This window comes from Phalacrocorax aristotelis, chromosome 2 (genome assembly GCF_949628215.1).
Source record: "Phalacrocorax aristotelis chromosome 2, bGulAri2.1, whole genome shotgun sequence".
In the NCBI taxonomy this organism is placed as follows: Eukaryota; Metazoa; Chordata; class Aves; order Suliformes; family Phalacrocoracidae; genus Phalacrocorax; species Phalacrocorax aristotelis.
This window is the reverse complement of record NC_134277.1, coordinates 67,984,370-68,003,091: the sequence shown is the minus strand read 5'-3', so window position 1 is coordinate 68,003,091 and position 18,722 is coordinate 67,984,370. Positions and strand designations below refer to the sequence as shown.

Sequence of the window (18,722 nt, the reverse complement as noted above, 5' to 3'; positions counted from 1 at the left end):
GTATGAGGACAAATAAGACTGGCCAAGTTAAGGACAAAGCTGCCACAGAAATGAACGGGGGGTCACTTGTCTCTGTTTCAGCTGGAGCAGGAACTGCTCCATTTTGCAGCCCAGCTGCTCTGTAAAATCCAGCAGGCCTGAACATCTCCCCTCACAAGCACAAGGGATCTCACACACACTCACCCGTTTTCACATTAGACTTTTGTGATTAATAATGCCAGGCAGTGACACAAAGCAATTTGTTTATTCAGATCAACCTTTTAATCCCATCTCACCTTCAAAATAAATTACCAAATAAGCTCTTCCATGAACTATGCTCTAAACCATGAGGTGGTCGCAGGACAAAAGCTTCCCACCAGAGAAAAGGAAAAAAAAGTTCATTTTTTTTAATCTTGTTTTGGTTTCACTGATTTGTTTCTTCCCAAAATGTTAGGATTCTGCAAAATTTTAATCTGACACAAAAATCAGAATGCAGTAAGCAGAAGATTCTTTGCTCAATCACACATCATTTAAATGATCATAAAGTAATACCAATAGTTTAGCAAGAGACAAAATCCTGATAAAAACATTCCTGGAAAACAGTAATTTTAAAAAATGGTTTAGTCGGTTTTGATGTGTCATACCAGCTTGCTTTATTGGGGTAAGCTGATTTTAAAAAAATGGATTAAAAAAAACCTGACACAGCATTTTGCAGCAGGTTATCTCAATGCACAACAAGCTCTCAGAAATTAAGTCTCAAAACATCCCTGTATGCCAAGGACTTTATGAGCAGGGAAACTTGCATCAACAGGCTAAGTCACATGTCAAGATCATACAAGGGCTCGGTCTTGACTCTTGTGATGATCATATCACATCACAGTATTTTGCAGAGAATGATTTATTATGACTATGAGACTTACTGTTCAGGATTCCTATTAGTGTTATCCTGCTGGAAAGTAACCCCTCCATAAGACAGGATGTTTTTGAGTAGAACAGTCTGATCCATTACAAACCTTTTACAGATTTAACCCACAACCGCAAGCTTTAAAACACTGAACCTCCATGACTCCTCAGTTATTCTGATACCAAAAATGGAAGTGCTGTATCACGCTTAAACTGCAAAGTAAGGCTGATGTAGCAACAAGCACCAGCTGCGTCATTAGAGAAGCACTCTACAGATCACAGGGTGCACGTGCCTTCTTTAAAGGTCTATTTGTTTTGGGTTTTTTTTTTTCTTTTGCTTTTACTTGGCTTTAGATTTTGGCCTAGCCAGTTACCAGTGCTCCCAGACACCTATTATTCCCAAGGGACTTGTCTTGCCCTCATTACCAGCAGGTGTCACATTGAAGGATGTGAAATACCCTTCCTGCCACGCTCAGGCTGCAGCCCCTGCCCTGGAGATTGCCGGGGAAAGCCCCGCTCCCTCTTTTCCCTGCCAGTACATAAATCAGCGCCAGCACCTTGAGCAACCCCACATCTGTAGTTTTCTACTTGTGCCATCTCTCTCCATAGTCAAGAGATTAAAAGCTTCCCCTGCCAGCGCCGACAGCGCCAGGCTATCAGGCAGCTGGTCTAACTCTTTACTAGCTGCTTCCTATCCCTCTAATCACAAGCTTATTGATTAATAATTGTATATTTCTGTAAAAGAGCAAAAATGCCTCTCTGTGTGAAAAAGTTTAAATATATAAAAACACTTCATAAAAATATTTATTAAAAAAATCAAAATGCCCCATGAGCCTGTAAACGTTGCCTATAACTGGAATAATTTGAAATACAGTCATTCAGGCCCTTTTCTGCCCTGTCCAGTAAGATTTTAAGATAACCAATAGAAATTCAATTTCTCTTGTACTTTGACCCTCATCCCACCCCGCTTTTCTTCTTGTTTGTTTCCAATATGACAGTTCCGTTTCCCAACGTCGGCAATTTTATTCGGAGGTATCATTTGTCTTTGCTTTTAATAGAGTTCTGCATGGCCTGATTCTGAGGCTTTCTTATGGATTGGGCTTGAGGTCTGATCGGTAACATAAGCAACACCAGGATGCTTAGAATGTGCATGTGAAAATACATAGACCTGGGAACAAAAGCAGAAGAAGAATATTACATTTTTGTTAGTAATAACATGAATTGTGAAACCTCAGTAAGTCCATGAAGAATTTAGTGCCAAGGGATGAATGAAGAAAGTACGAACCTGACCTTGAAAGCACAAAATATACCCTTGAATTCCACACAGCTTAAACATGAGGTATCTGCTGGCATCGATGAAAATGATGCCATGGATGTTAATGAGGCAAGGAATCAATCAGCAAACTCCGGAATCCAAAGTCTGACAGCTCAGATAAACCCATGTAATTCAACCCTAGACTTATTCAGCCCATCTCTCTTTTAACGTTGGAGTATACAAGGCTATGTTCTGAAGAAATGCCCTTCATGCTTAGGACACAAAACTTGTACAAGTTTTAAAAAATTTTTAGAAGTGACAGAAAGAAAAAAATCCATTCCAAGTGCTGAGATCTGAAATAGAGTAGAACACTTAGCTTTTAAGTGGGGAAGGCCAGGTAACGATGTTCACAGAAGGGTTGTTTTTTCGAAGGCAACTACTCAGGCATATCTTAATTTGATATCTTATTAAATATAAAATATTTTTCCTTCAAATAATTCAGTATACACATGATTGAACAGAAATAAAAAAACACTTAAACCAATTACATGAGGCTCTGGCAGCTTGGGGAGGGTGACCTTTGGGAGTAGTATGGTCCAGCTCTTAACCACAGAGATACACCTTTCTGTAGTCTCATTTACACTTCTTCCCACAATTCTTAATACCCTTGTAAGGTGCTTAAGATGACTGCTAGGCGTGCAGTGCTCCAAAAATTCATGCCGTTGTCCAGAGGCCTACAATTTCCTTGCTTAACAGTCTCTAAGTTTAAGTGTTAACTATGTTTAAAGTCACGAGGGCAAAAACATTAAGGTGATGACCCAACTTGAGGCAAGGGTGGAAAATCATTTTCTTTGTTCAGAACTTTGGTAAAAGTAACATTTCTGCATTCATGGATGCTAGCAGAGTGCTAACAAGTTCTTTACACGTATTTATTTCTGAAGTTTTGATGTTAGCAACGTAACCTCACAGAATGACATTAATATTTACTACATGGAATGGCCTTTTGTACCACGAAGGGAATCAACTTCGCTCACAGGGCAAATTTATACACAAGTTTAATATTTTAGTCTTTTCTCTCCTTTTTTGTTCTGATTGCTGTTTGGTACTTTTGTCTTGAAAGCCAGAAAAATTATATATTAACAAGGTACTTGGGAAAGCATCTTGCCAAAACTAAGAAAGGCTTGAAGTCACTTTTATATGGTTTCTCTGCTGAAATCAAATGTTTTAAGGAACAGGAATTAAACCCCCTTCAAACAGCCTTACTGACAGCAGCTATCTTGACCTTCTTTCCAAAACCTGTTACTCTATGTTGACAGTTCACTGTAGAATGAAAGAACAGTAAAGCAATATGGTCCAGTCTCCCTTTTCGAATTATTTTCTCAATTTCTCTATTTCAGATTATTTTTATTAGGGTATAGCCAATATACTCTGCAACACCACTGTTTTCTTATTTTTAAGGAGCCTAGGGAAGCATTCACTTCATATGGAAGCACTCGAACAGAAAAGCAAACTCATTTCAGGAAGTAATGCTCTGCCAGGCACTCTCCTTGTCTCCTGCTGCCCAATGAAATCTCCTGTTCTACTCGTTTGGCAGCTGGAAACCTGGTCTTTCCTCATCCAGTCCTTCCTACTGCCAGCTCACGTTATTCTTAACCTCTCCAGCCTTGGCTACTGTTAATGGTTGAGACTTGACTGTTTTGAAAAAGGAATCTGAATACGTGAAATGTCACGTAAGGACACAGAAAGACTGAGAAGTAGAAGAGGAGTGATCTGCCTTGGCATTATTATTATCTCATTAAGTTATGGGAGTGCAAAAATCACCCCTTACCCATTATTAAGCACCCTGTTTGAACTCCTTTCAAATTTGATAAACCTTACTGAAAGGCAGCTGGCATTTCAGGTTATTCAATAAAGGCCTGTGCTGGTCTAGAGAATAATAGTCAAGAGGAGAGAACTTACTTGTAAAACTTAATCGTGGGTTCAACAGCCAGCATAACAAATGGTGCAACAGTATAGCACACAGCCAGTTGAGTGACAACCCAGGTAACAACGTCATAGGCTATCTTGAGAGGCACTGACGAGAGGAAGTAGTGTCTGCAATTGTTTCTTATCTGCAGGTCAGGGAAAAGTAAACTGAAAATTATATAAATTCATTTCTTCGGCAAAGTCACGCGGACACATTACAATGTAGGACTTTCCACTTAGCATCAGCATTAGTATTGCAGAAAAGTTTGTACACCAGTTAGAAAGCACTTAGAATAGGAAGGAAGACAGAAGAGTATTGACTGGCATATCCAACATCCCACAGTTAACCAGTGGCAAACAGAGAAGTATCCCCCAATTTCCTCTGTCACAGTCATGGGAGCAGACTCTCATGCTGGCTATCTGGCACAATATGTTTGGGGAGGGGAGTTGTTATGATTTGATCTTCCTCCCTCCTGGTTTTGATTTATCATTGGTTCTCAGTGGTGAAACAAAGTTACTTTAAATGAACAAAGTGTTTATACCTGCAAGCATGTTCTGTTCTCTATAGGTTTTGGTTTAGCTTCACATCTATGAAATCCTCATAAATGAGATGCAAAGCACATGTTAAGACCGTGTGTTCAGCAACCTGCTCTAGCCATAGCAGTTAATACTGATCACTAGTTTAATTCACCTTTCAAATTGACCTGGTTTCTCATCCATAGTCAGACTCTGAAAGACAATGGTGGTGCTTCCCAGCCCTGCACAACTGGCTGGTTCAGCCCAAAAGATCAGCAGTGATAAATCTAACAACAGTGAGACATGAAATCTATTCTGTCTTGGGTGACTCTACCCAAGGTGAGGCCCACAAATGCAGAGACTAGTTTACTGCACCAATTAAATCCACATGAAAGAGTTCAAGTTTGGGCTAGTGCTCAACCCATAACAGCCTTCCTGTGAAAGACTGGGCCCAGAGACAATTACATGCCAGCATATAGGCAACAGGACGTAGCAGAGGTCTGGACTCATGCTCAAGCTTGAAACCCAAGCTAATTTGACTGTATGGACATAAGCCAATGGCACTGGACATAGCTGGTGGCACTACCAATGGTACACCCACAAGCAATGCTTCCTCTGACAGCCAGGGACAGCACTGCAGCATATGCAGAATTGGTGCTGGTTAAAACTACTGGAGGTACTTCGTAATCAGCATCAATACAGAACAACGTTTCAGTGAACATCAAGCCCACAAAGGCATGAAAGAGGGCTCACAGCAGGGACAAGCTGCTTGACCATGTCAGGGTGGTCCCTGCAGTTGACAGCTGGATAGTATCTAGCATGGGCCTTAGAAGAGAACAATGAAAGGTACATACTGCTCTGGCTGCAAGTGTGATAAGGATTCCAGTGAGAAACGTAAAATAATATCCAGGATAGATACCATGCCACAGGGCTGACAGGATAAACGTTAAAGCCGTAGGGTACCAGGGAGCTCTGTCATAGCAAACACTGCAAAGACGAAAACAAAACAAGAAGAGGTTGAATACAACCGAACAATGGACACCACTTCAAACCCTTCTCTGTTTTTAGGGTCTTATTCTGTTTTTTTAATGGTCTTATCTTGCCTCCGTTATGGATGAGGGCATGAGGCACTCTCTCCCTTCATCTAGATAGAGGGTTAGATGGAAAGAGGAAGCATGCTTTTAGGCATTGAGTGTCCAAAGAGTGCCTGTACAAATATTCCCAGAGCTCATGGCATTTAAATAATTAACAGGGCAAATGGCAAGCAAGACTTCTTTCACCTTTATACCTCTACCTGAAATCACACACTACCCTTCAAAACTCTAATGGTAGATCAAGAGCAAGTTGAAGGACAAAGAGAAGTGACCCCACCCTTCACTGATGAACAGAGGGTTTTTTAGGCACTGTCATCTGGCAGATGCTGGGAACAACATGGAGTATTGGAAGCTATTGCAAAGCAGGGAATTCCTGCTGACTTTAGCAGGCCAAAATCTTACTCCAAAGATGCAAGTGAATGATACCAGTTCAAGAACACACTAACTGGTCTATTTGGCTACCTGAGGTTAAACTGAAATGCTGTGTTCTAAAGAAAAGAGTCAAGATAATGCACTTCTTACCAGGAATGTAATTTGAACCATAAAAAAATAGTATACATTGACTATTAAAATGTATATATTTAACAATAAAAATAGTTATGATAACTACAATAAATCTGTGCCTGCATTTCAGACACCACCTTGACCGTACGCTGAACTTGAATCATGCCAAAAGGTGTAACGAGTAACAGGAGAGAGTTCAATCTACAAAACTGGAACTTATACTAGAATTTATGTGCCTTCACAGTCACAGATTAAAATCAGATCCTCTCAGTGCTTTAAGAAGTCTCTTCTCCATATCATAAACAGGGACTCCCTAGCAAGCATCTTCTGGTAACTCCAAATGGGATTCTGAAGGGGCTCTGAAGATTTTGACTTCTCTCCAGTTCTAGCTGAACTGGATCCCAGTGACACAAGGCTCACCTCCAGTAGTAGTACACATGGGAAACGTAACATAGTAAAGTGAAACAGTACTGCAAGAATGATGGAGGCAAATAGCAGCCTAAAAGATGCCATCAAAATGCTATTACTTTTTATTATGGAAGATCTGAACAGTTCGTTTATGGCTTTGCTGCTTATATATAAAATGTGGGCATTTTACATTTGCAGCAATAAAACTTTATAGCACCAAATACCCTTGTATTCTGCCAACTGTTACACAGACAGGAAATAAAGACAGACAAGAGGCTATACATTTAAGATTCACCAGTCAGTGTTTTTCCAGGCCATCTAGAGTGTTGGGGTCTCACAAACACGTTACTGTCTCATTACTCTTACCGTTTTAGCCAGGCAGCTGTCTGAATGTTCCAGTTTTCAATGTACATTTTAAAACTTGTCGCAGTCTAAGAAAGAAGTTTACATGAAATGTTAGCACTGAAACCTGTAAAATAATACTTTCATTTTAAATTAGAGAGGTGATACATAGAAAATATTAATTCTAGGAGCTAACTGTTGTGAAGACTGTGCCACAGTCCATTATTATACTAATATGTTTTGGGAGGGACATTAACTAGGCTGATTGATCACCGTTAACACTTGGCACTTGCTGTAAATCTCACTTTGTTTTGTAAAATTAAATACAATGTTTGTTTATTTTTCAAATTATGGGATATCTGAAAAGCCTTCTTGTTTAAAATGCTTGGCCTTCCCTTCAGTGCATTTTTGGAAGGGATATCTTGCCACCCATTACACGGTCTGGACTTCACTGGAGTGTTATTAAAACAAAGCATTATAAAAACTAGAAGAAATCCATTATTATTTGGAGAAGGAAGAGGGAAGACTGAAAAATATGGACAAAAAAATTAGGACTAAATTTAGAAACCAGTTCTCAGCCCACTGCCCAGTTTGAGAAACCAGCGTCCTAGGAGAGCCACCTGTACCTCCTCACAGCACCAGTTCTCCCAGCTTTAGGGGACTGCTGGACTCTGTTCAGCATCAGTCCCCCTAATCCGAGTCAACTTCACCTCTGGTGGCTCCCCATCCCTGCTCCCTCCCTTGTCCTCGCCTGCTGTCAGAAACCACTGAGGATCTCCTCACCAAGCAGGGACATAATTCAGTGACACCATGTTATTTTCCCATATCAGCTGAAGAAAAGGACACACTGAAAAGACAGATTAAAGGCAAAGGTTTCCAAGGGGAGTATGCAGATATTTTTGCACTTCCATGCAGGTTCCTGAAGTCTAGAACTTTATCCTCTGTGTTTAAAGAGTTAACATGATTAGCAGTTCCCAATGCAGTAGTGCCACATTTTAATTGCATTACTGCACCAAAAGAAGCCAAGAAAAATATTATTTCTCTTCCAACTAACATTGTCACTCTGTTTTGGCATCCTTTAAGTTCCCCTGTTACATTACCAAGAGAGAAAGTAGACATTGACTGTCAAAATATGCATGCTGCCAAGGCTTTCCTTCAAGTCCCCCATATGCGTTTAGCCCCAGCCACATTTTAATGCCCTCACAACTCCTGCCACGTGTTCCTCTTTACTATGTATCAGGTCATTTCCTAGCCAAATTTAGCACTCAAGTTCTCAACTCTCAAGCAATGTTACATATGCAGGTGGCTATACCTGCTGAAAAGGCACTGTAGAATCACACTTAAACTTCAACTCCCAGAATTGTTGTTAGTGCATAAAATGACAGTTGAAGGTTTACCCAAAATAATTGTCTCTGTAGCCTCTCTTTTTCTTATTGTAGATGTGATCAAATCAATTGAGAACATTCTGTTTTATGCTCCTAGAAATAATTTCTCCACCCTGGTCTCTATTGCCTGTGTGACCAGTAAAGGAAAAACTTTTGAGTGGTCTACAGTTCAATGGGTTGGGAGGAGCAAAACATCCTGTTTCCTTAATTTGGCTTGACTGAAAAGCACTGCCTGCACTTCACTTTCCTCATTCAAGCAAAAGTGCCTCAGCCCATCAAGGTAGGGATCATCTCCTGCCCCAAAACTTAATCAGATATTGATTCAAGATCTCAGAGTGGTATCTAGGGTGCTGCTGTCATTGAGGAATATAATGCATTTCTGGGCTTCTGTATTCTGTACTGCTCAAGGAGAGATGTACACTGAAGATTAATGAACGTTTTTTAAAAATAAAAAAGAAAAGAAAGGGGTTGAGAAAGAGAGAATGTATAATGATACTTCCAGTTTTGGCATCTTTCAATGAAGAATTATAGGAGCGCTTTCATTTTTAAGAAGAGCTATTAAAGAACATTCACTTAGTCACAGATCATTCAGCAATAAAGCAGTCAACTTATTTTCATCTGCTTTTCCTTTTAAAATCATAACTACAGAATTACAGGGGGAAGCTCCTCCTATTTCTAAAGAAAAGCAGCCTTTAGAAAGTAGTCTCAGACACAACATTTTTACCTCCCCCTGGCATTCACAAAATATTCTTTGGGGCAAACAAATTACATTGGCCATCTTTTGCATTAGAGAAACAAACATAAACAGCTTACAAAAGACTAATGGATGTTAAACGTATACTGCAATCACAAGAAACATGTCTGACAGATGTTCTGAGAAAGTAGTGTGGTTTGCTGGATGGAGCCATCTAACCACTATGTGGCCCTGCCAGTTCCCATAAAGGTTGCTCGGTTTGTACCTGTTATCCCTCCGACCCTTGCTTTTCTCTATTTGCAAGAGGCACTCCAGGCACGTGCAGGGACCCAGCCCCTGCAAGTGTCTGTGCAACGCCTACTCGTGGCAGCTTCTTTCACTACCACCACCCATCTCAACTGGGTTGCAAAAGTGGAAGACTGTTAGAAGTAAACAAACAGAATACACCAGATGGTGGAGAATCATAGCTGTGAGCAATTTATTGACCCGCTGAACTCAGCCACAATCTACAGTAATTGACTGCTCATTTATTAAAAATCTGATTAATCATTTATTAGCCCTCTGCAAACTATTTAGAAATGCAACCTGAATACAGAGCATGATGAAGGCTGCGTGACAGATGCTTTTTAGCTCCCCAGTGGATAAAATACAAAATCTGTGTTAAAGAGGGGCTGCCTGGTGGGATGGACTTATTTTCCTTTAAGCAAAGGTTCTCCCATTATCATGCCCATCTCTGTAATTATGCCAATGCAGCCACTCCTTTAACTCACCTCAATGTTCCAGATGTTTAAATTGGACAACAGGTCCCAGCGGAAAGTGCCCCTCTCATCAACTCCACTGAACCCATAACCAGCCGCATTGTTGACTGCATCTGCTGTAATGTCAAAGCAAAATGGGTCAAAGCAGACTGCTGGAGAAGCCATGTTCTCTTACAAGTCAGTATGACACTAAACACACATTCATGCCAGCTTTATAACATTTAGCATCCTCTCTTTCAATGAGAAGCTTCCTCTTGGCAAAGGGGCATTGCTATAAGGCAACGCAAGAGTCATTTCCTCAAGAGGAAAGACTAGCTACTCCTTGGGCAGAAGAAATGAAATAATAAAAATAAACGACAATGGATAGAGGTAACTTTTCCCATTATTTTGCCTTTATTATCAATCTGAGATATATATGTAAGAGTTGCCGTAAAATGAATTAGAATTTTCATCAAAACAGTACCTGGATGACACAGCATCTTCCAGAATTCAGAAAAACTATAGTGTCTCAAAGACATGTTTGCCATTTCTACTGAGTTCCAACATGGTTTAATGTCTTAATGTTTTAATTAAGACTTTCATTCAGACTTCTGCAGAAAAAGTCTTTTGCTAATCCTGTTGCTCAGTGCCTCCCTAAGTACCTCACCATCTCTACAAATATTGAGTAAGTTCAATTACAGACTTAACTACTTTAAGTGCAGATAAAAGCTTGGGTAACGGTAGGCATTTCACTTGCTGTGCTCTTGCTCTTTCCCAGGGCGCTGGCCAACTACCTCCCCGCTCAGCCTTGCCTGGGAACCTTCTCAGCACTAGGTCTGAAGACCCTGCTTTTAACACACCCCTGCCAGAAATCCTCTCAGAGTACTAAGAAAACAGAAGGGATTCGTTATCTCTGGATCACTAGATGCAGCCAATGCTGAGCATTATTAGAAGGAAAAGGAAAGCTAAAATACAGGTAAGGCTTTTCCTTCTAGATCATTTACAAAACAGAAGTTGGGTTAAGTTATGCTTTAAAAAGGTCAGCATTTCTTTCCCAAGAATGAAAACTCATTTTTGCTTTGTAAGTGCTATGGGCACAGGCACAAGCTCATGGAAGAATCCCAAAGCACCAAACCAGGGAGAGAACCTAATTAAAAGCAACAAAACTAACAAATAAATAAATGAGCAACTTTCTCTAACCTGAAACCTTCCATTTTATTTTCCACTTTACTAAACAAGCTTGATTTTACTGATGGAAAGAAAGGTCTAAGTTTTTAATTCTCTCCCTGTTTAAAAATAAACAAGCAAAACCCCAAACATACAACAATCCTGCCTGAAATTGGCCCATAGGACCTGGGCCCAATCGCAGACTGGAGCTGTGCATAACTGTCACCCCTGAGCAGGGGGACTCCTGGATTTGCTCCTTGCTCTAAGGGTAGCAGGGACTGCTTAGTGTCTGTTTCCCAAAAGCAAGAAACCAGAAACCTGGGGACATAATATGGCAGACCCATCAGCCTCCCACTTCCCAAGCTGCTGTCTGCAGAGCAACATGTGAAGCGCCAAAGAATCGCAATTTTCCACCCTTGAATTGCTCACAAAAACCCACCTCCACAAAGCCCAGCAGAGGTTTCCCAGCTGATTTGAACAGCTCCTTGGATGCAGGCTCTCAGCCCCGAATTGGTTTCATCAACAGCTCTGAGTTAAGTTTGCAACCACATTCCCATGACTATTGCTAATGCAGCAAGAAGCTGAATTTTCCATCTTTCCATGGATCTGGAGGAGTTCAGCAGCGTGTCTCTTGCACAATAGCGTGACTGTCCTTTTCTGAGAACAGGAAGAGCTTATCGGCTGTTTCAGCAGGCACTTTTATAACGCCCTGGGCCATGCCACTGGGAGCTAAACTGTGAAAGGATAAAGTGTCTGCTGTTCTGCTGCCTGGATTTGTAATGTGAATAATAGAGGCCTCATCCTCCAGTATGCAATGCATGCCCTTCCCAAAACCCCTCATTTGTAAGATACTTCTACAGCCTCTACGGCTTAGTCATGTCACAAATCCAGGTTCAGTTTATCTCTTTGATAATGGACTTTTAGTTAACTATAATGACAGGAAAAAAAAAATGGAGGCAACAATTTAACATTGGATGCCACAAAAATAAGTTTCTGAGCAAGCAATTCTTTAACCCAAAGCCTTTCCCATCCTACACATGCCACTCCTGGCTGTCTTCCCTTGACCTATCAGTTTTACTCGCTGCAGTTTAATCACAGCCTCACAATGAATTTCCCTGGCTCTTTCCATGACACTCTTCTCAGTTTTAGGTGTATGCATTGCTGGCTGGGCTTTCAGGATCTCCCCTACGCACACAGTCTTGTAATACCAGCAACAAACTGAGTCTCTCAATTTTCAGCCTGGCCTAGAAGGATTTGACTCCTCACACATAGATGGGAAAAGTGACTTCTAAAAGGAAGAGAGTAAAATACAAAAGGATTATTTTGACCACCCGTCTAGCTGGCTCCCAGTAAAATAAATTTGTTTCTTTCTGTAATGAACCCTCTTCTCTTTTCCTTGCAGAGATTCTCGGGTCCTTCTCATCACCTTCTTCGTTCCCCACCTTCCCCATGGTTCTTCCAATCCTTTCTCTTTACCACTCAAAGCTACCATGTGCACAGACTACACGGTGCACTAGAGGCAAAGCCTAACATCAGCACCCCCAACAAGCGCTACAGCTTTCTAATACAGAGGCACACACTAAAGATGTCCCATAGAAAGAGAGGTATATTTGCATTATAACATGCCTGTAGGGCCTGAGCCAGTGTGACCATTTTTAACCTCCCAACCACACTGATATAAGCAGCAAATTATGAATAAAGCATGAAAAAGAAGGTTTAGAGGAGACACCTTTTTTCCGCCTAAGAATTCCTGTAAAAGTTATTTTGGTACAATTACAAAGTTTTAAGTAAGAGGAAATTGTTACGTTGACTTTACTGGCAAGAAGTTGAAAAGCAGGTTTGGTTCCAGAGGCAGGGGATGTCAGACAAGCTAGAAGAGATTTTATGCATGTTTTTGAAAACTTTTCAAATCTCCCCGTTTTAGTGGGGTCCAGCGCCTACACAAAAACATGTGTACATCTCGCATGGGAGCTACAGGTCTAGGGACTAATTTAGTTCCCCCCTCCCTGCCAATATTTCAGACCTCCTCCCCCATTTATGAATTTATTTGTTACCAACAAAAAGAAGTGATGTAGCCAGACTTACCTAATGTCCATGCAAAGTAATACTTCGGTTTTGCTGCCTGTGTTACAACATACAGGTAACCAAGTCTTGACAAGAAGGGTGTTTTATCAAGAAATTCATTATCAATAATATATGCCATAGGAAAGTTCTTGGTAAGTGTCAAGAATAAAATGAGAGATACTAGTGTGACACACAGCTTGTACATCACTGCTCCCTAAAAAGCACATACAATAATAAAACATTGATTAGAAACATTTGCTTAAGTGGGGGGAATACAGTACTCATGACACGGAAAAACAATGCCCTTCATGAACGCACTTCAATAAAGTTAGTGACAAAGCTGACAATAATTAATTTACAAGAGGTAACAGAGGAAAGGCCACGGTCAAACCTTTGGTTTAATTTGTTTTACTGAACTACCTATAGATAGGTACAAAGGACAATTAGAAGTCAAAACTAGTGATGAACTTCACAAGAGGCTCCTACATCATTTAACGAAGGTCCTAAAATGAGAAAGGAAACAAACAAACAAAAAGAACCCTACGATGTAAAGGAGAAGCCTCCCCTATATGGACTGTCATCTCCTGTAACTGAAGACTGGATGCCTCCTCGAAGCCAAAACCACTGGTATTCAGTACAACAGTAGGTCTATTGCCCAGCTACCATCCAGACATCTTGCTAAAAATCACTTGTCCAGAAAGCATACACCTTATACAGCACAAATACCTTCCCATGATATAGGGTATTTGCTATGCCATATTGTTTACTATTACCGCTCCCTAGCTTTATATATACTAATATTATTGGCAATCATGTCAGTAGTTAGAAGTTAGATTTCAAATACACATCAGGAGTAAAGTCTCCTTGACAGAGTCATAATTGAAAAGGTAAATCTGGCACTTGGGTACCATGTAAAAATTGACTCATGTTCTCAAAAGACTAATAAAAGTGCAATACACTATTGAAACAACAATGCATTTTTTGATCCCAAGTACTTTTTAAATATCTTCTTCATTAATAAATTAATAATAAATTAATGTGTAATTATTTTTAAATAGTTACAATTCAAATTTGAATATTCCCTGCTGACTTGCATCTAACACAATATGGGTCTTATTCTGACCTCAGTCAGACTAATGTAAATGGGAAGTAACACCACTGAAGTCGGCAGAAATACAACTGTGTGCAACAGGAGTCAGGTATGTATAGGCACATACTCACTTTCAGAGGAGACATTCTGCACACGCTTACAAAGCTACACATTCAGTGTCGGCTTAATGAGAGAGAGGAATGTGGTTCTTACGCTTTGTTATCCTGCCTTACAAGATGGTCATTTTATAAGAAAGTCTTAAGTAATATTAAAATAAATATATATATAAAACAACATTATTGTTAATTGTTTGTGAAAAATGACCTCCAAGTCATCTTAAAGTGTGAGATTCTCTTGCTAGGCACCTGGACAAGGCATAGTTTCTGATTAGCTGTGATTCATGTAGTTCTAACATTCCATACACTACTGGTGAGATTTTACTTTCTTTTTTGACCCCTGACATTTCCTTTTCTACCTGGAGGTGAACCACAACTCACCATTGTCAGAACCTGCAAACCGTTCCTATCACTGCACAAAGGAGACCCATTAACCAGTGACCCATTTGGCAAGCCAAATGCATTTTGGGAACTCAAAGGGAAGACACTAGCCCTTTCACCCCTGACCTTGTGATAAAAACAGCAGCCACTTCACAGAAAAAAACACTAACATTTACTGGGAAGATAATCCAAAAATGGGTTTTCTTCTTAGTTTTTAATTATAAGAATCATGTGCAAAGCTGTACTCTCCTGCCCTTTGCAATAAATCTTTGTCATTTTAAAACTTACAGTTGGAGAAGGATCAGGAAGTCTGTCATAACCCTTCTGCTTCCAGTTCACTTCTAATAGTTTCATGTGCACATGCCTCCCTTCAATGAAGGCTATATAATCCTTGTAATTGCTGCAAGGCCCCGCTATGATGCTCATAAAATTGAGGAGATAGCTTAAATACTCCAGTAAAGAAGGTCTTGTCCTGTGAAAATCATTCACAAACAAAAAAACAAAACAGAACCCAACACACAAACAAAAAAAAACCCAAAACAAGGTAAAACACAGCAAAGGCTTTCACAAATGCTTTTTGTTGTACTGTCTGCCTCAGTCCCCAACTCTCTCCTACCAACCCCCCCCCGCCCCCGCTGAAAGCTCACTACATCTGTTTTAGAGAAGATGAAGCAATGCCCCTCTTATATCCCGGTGATGTCTGACAGATGGCAGTCAGAACAAGGGCAATGTGGAAGCGCCCACACTACAGGTGAACAAATGCTACCAATTTGTAAAGTTTTAATATTATTGCTAGAAACACTTTAGTTAAAAAGTCATAAATGTAAATACCCACTCTCAAAGAAATTGACTTGCGCATTTTAAACAGGCCAGCGGTACCGGGAGTAAGAAGCTGGTAATTGTTTATAGACATTTGCCCAGTATGTCAGGGACCAGTAATGGCTGGCAGACCACAAGCTGAGTAACACAAGTGTCACCGAGCAGTACCTTGCCTTGGTGTGCAAACCACAGGGCAGGGAGCATTTAAGACCAGGTGTCTCAGGCCTGAGAAGAGCTCTCACCTACCCTTCAGTTCAGCCTTTTGAAAAATGGGAAGTGTGATGTGAGACACAGAGGAAGAGAATTGAAGAGGCACTCTGTCCTGCTGTGCACATAAAGGAAGTAGTTGCCTGTATTGCATCACAAAGAGGAAAACGAACTAAGGGGAAAAACACATAAATCAAAAGACAGCTGAAGATGAAAGTCAAGAGTCCATCATGTTTGTTATTTCCATTTTGCAAGCGCATGTCCCACAAGTTCCTTGGGGGGACATTAGGCGTAAAATTAAGAAGATCCACTTTCCATCCTACTGATCTGGACAAGAAAGATGCATGGGCCTCCCACTGCTAGGATAATTTGTGAATTGTTGGGCTTGCTTTAGTTATGTGGCTGTTATGTGGCTGAAAATGCCAACATCTAAATTCTGCACTGAGGTACACAGTGCTCTAAGTGTGCTAGCAGTCACCATCCAAGTGCACGAAGAGTCCCCAGATGAGAACAGAAAGTAGGGCACAGTGTTTCAAGACTTTCCTGTCCAAGACACAGATGGACACACATAAACCAAAACCCACTTAAAATTCTTTCAGACCAAACCGTTAATTTCTAGCGGAAAAACTAAGTAACAGTTAAACATTTGCCGTTGCCTACTTTTATTCTGAAGTGGAATTAGTTTGAATAAACAGTTAGCTTAGCCAGGATTTTCTGCATTCACCCTGCTGGTTATTGTAGATGTTAATGCCTGAATGATATGTTCTCTAGTGAAAGCATTTCACAGAAAGATGCAGCAAACAATTTGGAGTAAGGCTCATCTTTCTGTTCTGCAAAATCGGGTCCTTGATTTGGGCTTCTGAGCTCTACGGTAAGATTAAAAATAAAGTCATCAGTTGCAACTAGATTCTGCACATGGGTGGGTGGGGAGACATGAGCAATGCCTGAAGGAATGTACAGAGGATGAGCGAGAAACAAAAACAGACCAAGAACAGGAGGGAAGACAAAAGGCTGTATTACCAAAGGGGATTTAAAACTTCAGTTATGACTTGTCTGCCACCGATACTTGAGCTATTGGCATATACTTTTCTATTATGAGCTCATCTACTGTACAAGAAAAAAAAAAAAAGCCTGTTTGGCAAGAATTTGACTAGAATTAATCATATAGTCACAAGGGCCCAGTGCAGTTAAGCATTATGCCGTAAGCTTTAAAAATAGACACAAAGCTATGGGTGACAGCAAAAGTTATAAGAGTCTCCCTGCAGGATTTTTGCTTTTCAAGAAATTACTCCCTTCTTACTTTTAGAATCACAGGCAGATTTTCTGACAGCTGAATCTTCTGCCCTGAAAATGAAGGAAATAATTTCCTTTGCCCTAAACAAACACTAAATGGTGAGAAGGAGTTATGGTTCTAAGACTGATACTGTAACACTAATTCTTTAAAAAAAAAAAACCCAAGAGAATCCACCTGTATCCTGCACTTGTATTGAGACACAAAATAGAAAAAAAAAAAAAGGCGCTCAAACATATGATCAACATGCTGTCTCCCTCTGAAAAATGAGAAGACTAGTCACATAATGTGAAGGACTAGGAGTATTAACATTATGGTTGGAGATAGGAAAAATAAAATTTGTGTCCAACAATTATGGCATAGTAGTACTTGAAGTGTCACAGTCAAACCAAAATGGATTTTTACTACACAGTAGTTTGCTGACAGAGGAGTATTCTACTTCGAAAAATAGCATATTACAGATAGGATGAAGACATCAGCCAAAAAGTCCACATAGTACAGTCTGAGCCTGAATAGAAGAGCTGATTCAGCAAAGACTAGTTTTGTTGCGTGTGGTGTATATATTTAAGTCAATGAAATGTTGCCAAGTACTTCAGTGCTTTACTGACCAGCAAAGGGTGATAAAGGCAGATGTCCTGGATTGAAGAACTAAGGTATATAGCAGAGAAGATATTTATTTTAGGAGGACACTGACAGCAGCATTACAAAAACAAAACTGCTCAAGCAAATTGAAAAAGCAGGTAGGACTTTTGGCTTATCATGGACTGGAAGTAAGCAGGGAACATTTTCATGGCCAGGCCACTGAGTTGGTGCTGATATTGCAAAGGGGAAAAAAAAAAAAGCCAAACCCAAAAACCAAACCTAAACTTCTTTGGTTGAAATGAAACACAAATCAGCAAGGGAATTGAATTCTTACTTTACAGCAAGCCGATTCTGCTCAGCAGTGAGTTCCTCAGCTTGTCGCCCTATTCCTAGAGAGGAAGAAAAGTCACATTAGATCTTTCCAAAAGCCAAACAGCGAAAGCTATCCCCAAAGCCTCATGTTTGCATCCCACAGATAACTTTCTAAAGCCATAAGCTTCAAGATTTCTTTGTCACAGGCAGTTGCAATACAGCACAATTCCTAACTTTTAGGTCAAGTATATTCATACTCTACCCTACCTCTTCACACAGTTCCTTACCTCATTCCCCCTTTCTCACCCATACTACACTTGCAAGAAGAGCAGCCATAGTGTTCCCACATACACAATGCAACTCGCAGTGCCACCAACTGGCAGCAACCCCCAGCAGCCTCTACGAACACTCGTGGGCTGGAAAAACCTCTGTTCCCAGAAGCCGCTGGCTCATTTAAGTGCAAGCCTCCTGCTGGCTCCTTGGTGAGAAATGGAGCACTTCACAGCAGGAGGAGTGGGCAGTGGAAGAGAAACGGGCTGTCAGGAAACAGAAGCTCCACTGGTGTGAACGAGCAGCCTGGCTGCCTGCTGCCGGAGCAAGCCTACACGCACACGTCAGTAATAATCTGGAATTGTATAAGGCCCAGACTGGAAGGGCAGTTTCCTGTTGAGTGCACAAGACTGTCCCAGGAAAACTATGGAAAAATTTTGTACAATGGCCAGTGCGTAAACAGACGTTGCTCATAGCAAACATCTCAAAACCTTCACTCTGAAGCTTTAGCTGTGCATACTGTGAGGAATCTCACTGGCTTCAGCAGAACAACTCACCATGGGATGAGTCACAGCACTTGATGCTGAGCATGCATATATTCATCTTCACAAGATCAGGGGCTTGGAGTCAATTAACACTAC

At 40.6% G+C, this 18,722-nt stretch overlaps 1 protein-coding gene across 6 annotated transcripts in view; it reads right to left on the bottom strand.

The window, feature by feature from the left end:
• MBOAT1 (membrane bound glycerophospholipid O-acyltransferase 1) overlaps nucleotides 1-18,722 on the bottom strand; it is a 72,144-nt gene that overhangs the window by 6,215 nt on the left and 47,207 nt on the right. For 2 of the 6 annotated variants that reach the window (XM_075083923.1, XM_075083925.1), the window contains 8 exons: nucleotides 17,834-17,888; nucleotides 14,889-15,072; nucleotides 13,035-13,227; nucleotides 9,816-9,919; nucleotides 6,991-7,055; nucleotides 5,473-5,605; nucleotides 4,097-4,248; nucleotides 226-2,050 (listed from right to left, as the gene is read on the bottom strand). In XM_075083923.1, coding sequence (XP_074940024.1) covers nucleotides 1,918-2,050; nucleotides 4,097-4,248; nucleotides 5,473-5,605; nucleotides 6,991-7,055; nucleotides 9,816-9,919; nucleotides 13,035-13,227; nucleotides 14,889-15,072; nucleotides 17,834-17,888 — 1,019 coding nt within the window. In that variant the 3' untranslated portion in view covers nucleotides 226-1,917. Of the gene's footprint in view, nucleotides 1-225; nucleotides 2,051-4,096; nucleotides 4,249-4,644; nucleotides 5,606-6,990; nucleotides 7,056-9,815; nucleotides 9,920-13,034; nucleotides 13,228-14,888; nucleotides 15,073-17,833; nucleotides 17,889-18,722 lie in introns of those variants that run through there. The other 4 variants (XR_012659045.1, XM_075083927.1, XM_075083924.1 and 1 more) reach the window with 4 other exon arrangements.